We start from the raw sequence: 10,233 nt of genomic DNA on the forward strand, positions 1-10,233 counted from the left end.
GCTTTTATCTGCACCTGGAACTGCGGCTGAATCATATTTGCCAATATCTTTAACCTTGTAAAATGGGAACTCAAGGCTGAACCTCCATGGGGGGCGGGGCTTCCAACCAGCACTGGTCTTTGTAGTGTAACTGGACTTATTAGTACTGTATAGAAAAGTATTGAGTATAGTGAGTAAGTCCTTACAGGATCATGTTGGACCCAACACTGAATGTCACACAGCCGGCAGTTATTGTAGGACATTGTATGACGGGGAGAAGAGATTTGTCCTTTCTCTGGTGCCTAATTTATATTTTTCAGAATTCTGTAATGGTTTGTTTTATGTCGGTTGAGCATTTTCTTATATTCATGCAAATAGTGCAACCGTTATTTGTATCCATTTATTTTGTATTGGGGCGATGTTGCTCAGCTGGAGAGAGTGCGGCCTCTCTAATTGGAGTTATTATTAGTTCTGCAACCAAACTTTCTTCCTAATGCTGTCACTGACAGATTTACCCTGCTCTGATTGGCTGATACCAGTGAGCATTTTACAGCGCATTATTGATGGGCAGTATGGTTGCAATCTATAGGGAATTATGTAACATTGTAAGTGAGGTTGAAAAAAGACACAAGTCCATCAAGTTCAACATTAAGTCTATATATAACCTGTCTAACTGCCAGTTGATCCAGAGGAAGGAGAAAACCCATCTGAAGTCTCTCCAATTTGCCTCAGAGGGGGGAAAATTCCTTCCTGACTCCAAAATGGGACCAGTCCCTGGATCAACTTGTACTATGAGCTCTCTCCCATATCCCTGTATTCCCTCACTTGCTAAACACCATCCAACCCCTTCTTATACCTATCTAATGTATCAGCCTGTACCCCTGATTCACTTCCCAGCTCTCCCTGTAACACCCCTTTCCCTCCTCTAATCTCATTGGCTCCCTCCTGTCTGCTGGGAGGAGCTACTGGTGAATAAAGCATCCGACCCTTCCTTGTACCTATCTAATGTATCAGCCTGTACCACTGATTCACTTCCCAGCTCTCCCTGTAACACCCCTTTCCCTCCTCTAATCTCATTGGCTCCCTCCTGTCTGCTGGGAGGAGCTACTGGTGAATAAAGCATCCGACCCTTCCTTGTACCTATCTAATGTATCAGCCTGTACCACTGATTCACTTCCCAGCTCTCCCTGTAACACCCCTTTCCCTCCTCTAATCTCATTGGCTCCCTCCTGTCTGCTGGGAGGAGCTACTGGTGGATAAAGCATCCGACCCTTCCTTGTACCTATCTAATGTATCAGCCTGTACCCCTGATTCACTTCCCAGCTCTCCCTGTAACACCCTATATATCCCATGATCATTTGGTTTATGTGGCTTGCTGGGAAGCATAACCTACTTTTATTAGCTCCTCCAGTTATGTACTGTTTATAGAGCATGCTGGGAATTGTAGTCTGATGTGTACATTAATATCCCATGATCATTTGGTTTATGTGGCTTGCTGCAGCAGGATTAACCCCCAGTCTCCTCTCTCTATCAGTCCCTGCAGCAGGATTAACCCCCCCAGTCTCCCCTCTCTATCAGTCCCTGCAGCAGGATTAAGCCCCAGTCTCCCCTCTCTATCAGTCCCTGCAGCAGGATTAACCCCCAGTCTCCCCTCTCTATCAGTCCCTGCAGCAGGATTAAGCCCCAGTCTCCCCTCTCTATCAGTCCCTGCAGCAGGATTAACCCCCAGTCTCCCCTCTCTATCAGTCCCTGCAGCAGGATTAACCCCCAGTCTCCCCTCTCTATCAGTCCCTGCAGCAGGATTAAGCCCCAGTCTCCCCTCTCTATCAGTCCCTGCAGCAGGATTAACCCCCAGTCTCCCCTCTCTATCAGTCCCTGCAGCAGGATTAACCCCCAGTCTCCCCTCTCTATCAGTCCCTGCAGCAGGATTAACCCCCGTCCCACCTTAGAATATTGAGGCTGAATTCATGATTTGCATGGTCTGTGTGTTTTGTAAAGACTATTTCAGAGACTAAAGGAATTCTGCATTAAGTAAAAGTAAATAACTGTATATAATACACAAAAGCCATGAATATCCTGTAAATTATATCCTTATAAACGGTGAGTTCTGATGTCATCAGTTATAAACGGTGAGTTCTGATGTCATTTCTGTCACATGACTCACTGAAATTTGTGTATTATAATAAATAAAGTACCCCCAGTTGTAAAATATGAGGATATTAGAAGTTACCTCGGAGTTCCATGACCTGTATAACTCGGCCTTCGGCCTCGTACTTTTATATGGTCATGAAACTCCCCGGTAACTTATAATATCCTTATATTTTACAAGAGGGGCTACTTTATTCACTATATATTTTATACTCAGAGTAGAACATTTACACCATGTTGACAACATAAAGGACAGTGTATGGGGCAATGCTGATATATAGAGATGTTAAAGAATATCCTTTATTTATGGCTTTGTGGATCAGAGAGGCCAGTCGCCTATTACAGCCCATGTCCCTCAGTATAACGGCAGAAACACAAGGGCTGTGTTCACTCAGGCTGAAAGGCCAGCGCAGGAGTTGGGACTGATTAGTCACTGGCTGAGAAAGGGGGCGGGGTTTAAGTGATCTCTGTGCAGGAGGGAGGAACCAGGAAGTGAGAAGTGAGAGTGCAGCTCAAGCAGTTGGGAGAGATGAGACGAGAAGAGAAGGACTGTGAGTAAAACGCAGTGTCCAGCTTTGTTCTGCTGCACATATGGGGTTAATTGTAGAGCTTTGCTGGGGGACAGGGGGGTCAAACATAATTCTGGGACCCAGAGAAACAAAGGGGGATGATCTGTGATTGGGTGAAGGTTCTACAGCCAGAAAGCACTTCACTCGCTCAACTGAATGTCTCCCCATCATTTCTCAGGGACATTACTAATAATAGACTAATAATAATACTCTAATAACAATACTCTAATAATACTCTAATATTAATACTCTAAGAATACTCCAATAATAGACTAATAATAATACTCTAATAATAATACTCTAATAATACACTAATAATAATACTCTAATAATAGACTTAAAATAATACTCTAATAATAATACTCTAATAATAGACTAATAATAATAGACTAATAATAATACTCTAATAATACACTCATATTAATAGACTTATAATAATACTCTAATAATAAACTCTAATAATAGACTAATAATAATACTCTAATAGACTAATAATAATACTCTAATAGACTAATAATAATATTCTAATAATAATACTCTAATAATAGACTAATAATAATACTCTAATAATAATACTCTAATAATAGACTAATAATAATACTCTAATAATACACTAATAATAATACTCTAATAATAGACTAATTATAATACTCTAATAATAATACTCTAATAGACTAATAATAATACTCTTGTAATAGACTAATAATAATACTCTAATAATAAACCAATAATACACTAATAATAATACACTAACAATGAACTAATAATAATACACTAATAATAATACTCTAATAATTATATGCTAATAATAATACACTATTAATATTCTAATAATATTACACTAATACACTATTAATAATACACTAATAATAATACTCTAATAATACAGTCATAATAATAATACTCTAATAATACACTAATAATAATAATCTAATAATAGACTAATAATAGACTAATAATAATACAATAATTATACACTAATAATAGACTAATAATAATACACTAATAATACAGGGTGCTGGGCTGTGCCAGTTGTTTTTATGATACATTGAGTTCTTATAAAATTTCTAACTAAAACCAACTGGCAGGTTCCCCAGAGACACAAGTAGAAATGTTACAGATAAAGACAGAGAAAGAAGAACCAGACCCTGAAGATGATCAGAAGCCAATGGAAAACTGTCCAGCAGCACTTACTGGTGGAGGTAAGTAGCCAGGGTTGTGTGTAAATCTCTCAACGTGTGTAAAGTGTGTAGATTGTATAGTGTGTGTATATTGTATAGTGTGTATTGTATAGTATGTGTGTCTGTGAGAGGGAGAATAACAGGACATCACTGTATAGTTTTATAGGGTCGGCACTCAAAGAGCAGATGCGCCAGGCAGTAGTAGTAAAAAAACAGGTCTTTTTATTGAGGTACAAGCGTGAATTAGAGCCTTACGCGTTTCTTTTCCCTCAACACTTAATCAACAGCTATGTGATCCGCGCTTGTACCTATGTATATATGTATATTGAGGGCAAAGCACTGTACAGCAAAACAATAAATTAGTAGTAACAAACAAGGGGTCATTGGAATAAAAAGTAACAATAAGTGCATTATTAGAAACACAATTCACATAAATATAAAATATAATTACAATACAGATTAAGTGCTCAGTGTCAGGGAAACAAAAGGCTGGAGGAGCCTGTCCCGTAGAGCTTACAGTCTAAATGGGAGGGTAACAGACAGACACAATTAGGAGGGGTATCAAAGTGCTGTAGGCATTTCTGGCCCATACGGGGATCGAACCCGCGACCTTGGCGTTATTAGCACCAACACCAACAATACGGTGATGTTCGCTCCCTTATGCTGAAGGCTTGGGGCAGAGCACCTGAGCCTCCTCTCAAAAGAAATGTCTATGGATGATGGAGAATAACAGGGATTGTGTTCACTCAGGCTGAAAAGCCAGTTCAGGTGTTGGAATGAGGAGTCATCAGTGTGACAAGTGGGAGGAGCTCAGATCTCTGTGCAGGAAGTAGTAAGTGAAGTCATTGAGGAGAGTTGGGGGAAGAGACTGAGAGTTAAATAAATGGAGTAGATTCCCAGATACTCCACTGCCGGTGCCTCTTCTCTTTCACTATAAACACTGCACCATTGTTACTGGTGGAGATAAAGGAGGAAACTGTGCAGATCATGTGACTCAGATGGGAAGCTCAGTAGCACCACTTACTGACGGGTTAAGTAGCATTTGAGTAACAGCAGTGCAGTAAAGCAATCCCACACGGGCAGAAATATTATCCCCAAGCAAAAGTGCCGCTAGTAGAGCCCACACTCCGACTGGGGGTAATACCTTTGCTGGGGACAATATTTCTGCCCCTTATTTATATCACAGGGGAGGCTCCTGCCTATTAGATTTGTTTTGTTGTAAAATCTCTTCTCTCTCTATGGGAAAACTCATTGGCAGAAGCAGAAATATTACAGATAAAGATAAAGGAAGAAGAGCCCGACTCTGAAGATCCTGTGACCCCAATGAGAAGCTCAGCAGCTCCACCTACTGACGGGGGTAATTAATAGTGTGAAACACCCGAGTGTCCCCTGATTGTTATTGTGGTTCCCTCATATCTCTCCTCTCTTACTTCTGCCTTTAACTTCTCATACAGGTGATTAAATGGGTTGTTCCCCTTTAAATCAACCTTTAGTTTAATGTACAGAGATATTCTGAGACAATTTGCAATTGTTTTTCATTTTTTAATATTTGTGGTTTTTGAGTTATTTAGTTTTTTATTCAGCAGCTCTTCGGTTTGCTATTTCAGCCGTCTGGTTGCTAGGGTCCAAATTCCCCTAGCAACCATGCATTGATTTGAATAAGAGACTGGAATATGAATAGGAGAGGCCTGAATAGAAAGATGAGGAATAAAAAGTAACAATAACAATAAATGTGTATAGGTATTCCCATGTACTAAGCACAATTCAGCAGGAACAACCCCCTAAGTTTGCTCATAGTCTGTACAGAGAGATCCCATAAAACTATGGCAGCATAGGTATTCCCTGTACTAAGCACAATTCAGCAGGAACAGTCCCTAAATTTGCTCATAGTCTGTACAGAGAGATCCCATAAAACTATGACAGCATAGGTATTCCCTGTACTAAGCACAATTCAGCAGGAACAGTCCCTAAGTTTGCTCATAGTCTGTACAGAGAGATCCCATAAAACTATGGCAGCATAGGTATTCCCCTGTACGAAGCACAATTCAGCAGGAACAGTCCCTAAATTTGCTCATAGTCTGTACAGAGAGATCCCATAAAACTATGACAGCATAGGTATTCCCTGTACTAAGCACAATTCAGCAGGAACAGTCCCTAAGTTTGCTCATAGTCTGTACAGAGAGATCCCATAAAACTATGGCAGCATAGGTATTCCCCTGTACGAAGCACAATTCAGCAGGAACAGTCCCTAAATTTGCTCATAGTCTGTACAGAGAGATCCCATAAAACTATGGCAGCATAGGTATTCCCTGTACTAAGCACAATTCAGCAGGAACAGCCCCTAAGTTTGTTCATAGTCTGTACAGAGAGATCCCATAAAACTATGGCAGCATAGGTATTCCCTGTACGAAGCACAATTCAGCAGGAACAGTCCCTAAATTTGCTCATAGTCTGTACAGAGAGATCCCATAAAACTATGGCAGCATAGGTATTCCCTGTACTAAGCACAATTCAGCAGGAACAGTCCCTAAGTTTGTTCATAGTCTGTACAGAGAGATCCCATAAAACTATGGCAGCATAGGTATTCCCTGTACGAAGCACAATTCAGCAGGAACAGTCCCTAAATTTGCTCATAGTCTGTACAGAGAGATCCCATAAAACTATGGCAGCATAGGTATTCCCCTGTACGAAGCACAATTCAGCAGGAACAGTCCCTAAATTTGCTCATAGTCTGTACAGAGAGATCCCATAAAACTATGGCAGCATAGGTATTCCCTGTACTAAGCACAATTCAGCAGGAACAGTCCCTAAGTTTGTTCATAGTCTGTACAGAGAGATCCCATAAAACTATGACAGCATAGGTATTCCCTGTACTAAGCACAATTCAGCAGGAACAGTCCCTAAGTTTGCTCATAGTCTGTACAGAGAGATCCCATAAAACTATGGCAGCATAGGTATTCCCCTGTACGAAGCACAATTCAGCAGGAACAGTCCCTAAATTTGCTCATAGTCTGTACAGAGAGATCCCATAAAACTATGGCAGCATAGGTATTCCCTGTACTAAGCACAATTCAGCAGGAACAGCCCCCTAAGTTTGCTCATAGTCTGTACAGAGAGATCCCATAAAACTATGGCAGTATAGGTATTCCCTGTACTAAGCACAATTCAGCAGGAACAGCCCCTAAGTTTGTTCATAGTCTGTACAGAGAGATCCCATAAAACTATGGCAGCATAGGTATTCCCTGTACTAAGCACAATTCAGCAGGAACAGTCCCTAAGTTTGCTCATAGTCTGTACAGAGAGATCCCATAAAACTATGGCAGCATAGGTATTCCCCTGTACGAAGCACAATTCAGCAGGAACAGTCCCTAAATTTGCTCATAGTCTGTACAGAGAGATCCCATAAAACTATGGCAGCATAGGTATTCCCTGTACTAAGCACAATTCAGCAGGAACAGCCCCCTAAGTTTGCTCATAGTCTGTACAGAGAGATCCCATAAAACTATGGCAGTATAGGTATTCCCTGTACTAAGCACAATTCAGCAGGAACAGTCCCTAAGTTTGCTCATAGTCTGTACAGAGAGATCCCATAAAACTATGGCAGCATAGGTATTCCCTGTACTAAGCACAATTCAGCAGGAACAGTCCCTAAGTTTGCTCATAGTCTGTGTACTTTTGTGTGTTACTGGTGACATTACTTCTAACCTGCAATGTGCTCCTTACAGACAATGGGAAGTTACAGAGCTCTGGAGTCCAGAACCCTCTGACTAATTTGGACTATGAGTTCAGCACCAGTTGTGAGAATGGCGTCACTATCTCTCGCCCGTCAGACTGCAGCAACTGTACCTCTGGGCAAAGCTTGTGTGAGAGCAGAGCACACACCTGTACTGGGAATGGCACCAAGAGTCCGACAGGTACAGAACCAGAGAAGAACAAGAGATATTGCTGCTCACAGTGTGGAAAGAATTTCAAATATAGAAAGTATTTGCAGCATCATCAGATGGTTCATTTAAAGCTGAAGCCCTTCCCATGTAGAGAATGTGGAAAGGGATTTCGATTTAAATCAAGTTTACACAAACACCAGATGATCCACACTGGGGAGAAACCCTTCACATGTAGAGAATGTGGAAAGGGCTGGAGCTATAAATGTGATTTATGGAGCCATCAGATGGTCCATACGGGGGAGAAACCATTCACATGTACTGAATGTGGAAAGGGCTTCAGCAATAAACGTCATTTAAAGAGACATGAAATGATCCACACAGGGGAAAAACCCTTCACATGTACAGAATGCGGAAAGGGCTTCCAGAATAATTCCATTTTACAGCAACATCAGAGGGTCCATACAGGGGTGAAACCATATACATGTAGTGAATGTGGGAAGGGCTTCAGCAATAAAGCCAACTTGCAGAAACATCAGATGATCCATACGGAGATTAAACCATTCACATGTCCGGAATGTGCAAGGGGCTTCAGCTTCAAATCCAGTTTACGCAGACATCGGATGGTCCATACCGGGGAGAAACCCTTCACTTGTACAGAGTGCGGAATGGCCTTCAGAAATGAACCTCGTTTACAGAGTCACCAGAAGATCCACACGGGGGAGAAACCATTCACCTGTATGGAATGTGGGAAGAGCTTTGCTTCCAGGGGCACACTCATGCGCCATCACAGAACTCACACGGGAGAGAAACCTTTCATGTGCGCACAATGTGGAGTAGCTTTTGTCAGAAGCCACAGTCTTAGAAACCACTATAAAAGTCTAAGGAACTCTTGTGTGGACCCGGGGCCCTAATCAGTAAACATGTACAGAACTCAAAAGTCTTCTCCATAGAACTGGTTATAGTTAGTACTGTGGGGTTAGACTAAATGCTCAACCAGTTCAGTGGAGTTCATACTCACTTCATGTTCAGAATGATAGTGTCCTCACAACATGTATTACAATTCAATGCAAGTCTTTCTATATGTTTGATTGGTCGGAATATTGCTGTAAAATGAAAAATCAATAAAACATTTTAAAAAAAACCTTTAGTCAAAGTCTAAGTTGACAAGGCACCCTCAGGCTCTCACCAGGGAGAACCCATTCACACGCAGAGAATATGGCAAATGTTCAGTGGAAAGTGGAGGCTTTAGAAGCACCAGGCAACTAACACCAGGGAGAAACCATTTACATGCTGAGAATATGGGAAATGTTCAGTGGAAAGTGGAGGCTTTAGAAGCACCAGCCAAATAACACCGGGGAGAAACCATTTACATGCTGAGAATATGGGAAATGTTCAGTGGAAAGGGGAGGCTTTAGAAGTACCAGGCAACTAACACCAGGGAGAAACCATTTACATGCTGAGAATATGGGAAATGTTCAGTGGAAAGTGGAGGCTTTAGAAGCACCAGGCAACTAACACCAGGGAGAAACCATTTACATGCTGAGAATATGGGAAATGTTCAGTGGAAAGTGGAGGCTTTAGAAGCACCAGGCAACTCGCCCCAGAGAGAAACCATTCACATGCAGAGAATGTGGGAAATGTTCAGTAGAAAGTGGAGGCTTTAGAAGCACCAGGCTACTAACACCAGGGAGAACCCATTCACACGCAGAGAATATGGCAAATGTTCAGTGGAAAGTGGAGACTTTAGAAGCAATAGGCAACTAACACCAGGGAGAAACCATTCACACGCAGAGAATATGGCAAATGTTCAGTGGAAAGTGGAGGCTTTAGCAGCACCAGGCAACTAACACCAGGGCGAAACCATTTACATGCTGAGAATATGGGAAATGTTCAGTGGAAAGTGGAGGCTTTAGAAGCACCAGGCAACTCGCCCCAGAGAGAAACCATTCACATGCAGAGAATGTGGGAAATGTTCAGTGGAAAGTGGAGGCTTTAGAAGCACCAGGCAACTAACACCAGGGAGAAACCATTTACATGCTGAGAATATGGGAAATATTCAGTAGAAAGTGGAGGCTTTAGAAACATCAGAGAGAAAATTTGGTTCAGAAAGTAAGGAATGTTTTCCACCCCCAAAAAGTCACACAAAAGAGAGACACTTCATGAGTTCATAGTGTGGGGACCACTTTATAGGAACGTTGTCCCTCATGTCACAAATGAAGGATCTCACAAGAGACAAGTAGAACATGTGGGGAATGTTACGGTTAATAGTGATCTCACCCAACTTGGTCCCAAACTAGTACAAATGCCTCAACATCAAGTCATCCGAGTTCAGGAACAGAGCGGAGACCCCCGGGAACCACAGAATAATAGGAAGCCTGGGACATGTGTGGGGGTAAAGGGGGCCATAGACGCACAGATCTTATCGTACGAATCGAGGATTCGTCCGATTTTCGGATCGTATGTTGAGAGTGC

At 41.8% G+C, this 10,233-nt stretch overlaps 1 protein-coding gene across 1 annotated transcript; it reads left to right on the forward strand.

Annotated features, from left to right (window-relative positions):
• The first annotated feature begins 2,284 nt into the window (after positions 1-2,284).
• Positions 2,285-9,609, forward strand: LOC108695541 (gastrula zinc finger protein XlCGF52.1-like). The gene is made up of 4 exons (XM_018224125.2): positions 2,285-2,678; positions 3,785-3,898; positions 5,136-5,234; positions 7,603-9,609. Exons 1-4 carry the CDS (start codon positions 2,657-2,659, stop codon positions 8,670-8,672), a joined length of 1,305 nt encoding a protein of 434 aa, XP_018079614.1. The 5' UTR covers positions 2,285-2,656; the 3' UTR covers positions 8,673-9,609.
• Positions 9,610-10,233: the final 624 nt, after the last annotated feature.

The sequence above is a fragment of the Xenopus laevis genome, chromosome 6S, assembly GCF_017654675.1.
Source record: "Xenopus laevis strain J_2021 chromosome 6S, Xenopus_laevis_v10.1, whole genome shotgun sequence".
Classification (NCBI taxonomy): Eukaryota; Metazoa; Chordata; class Amphibia; order Anura; family Pipidae; genus Xenopus; species Xenopus laevis.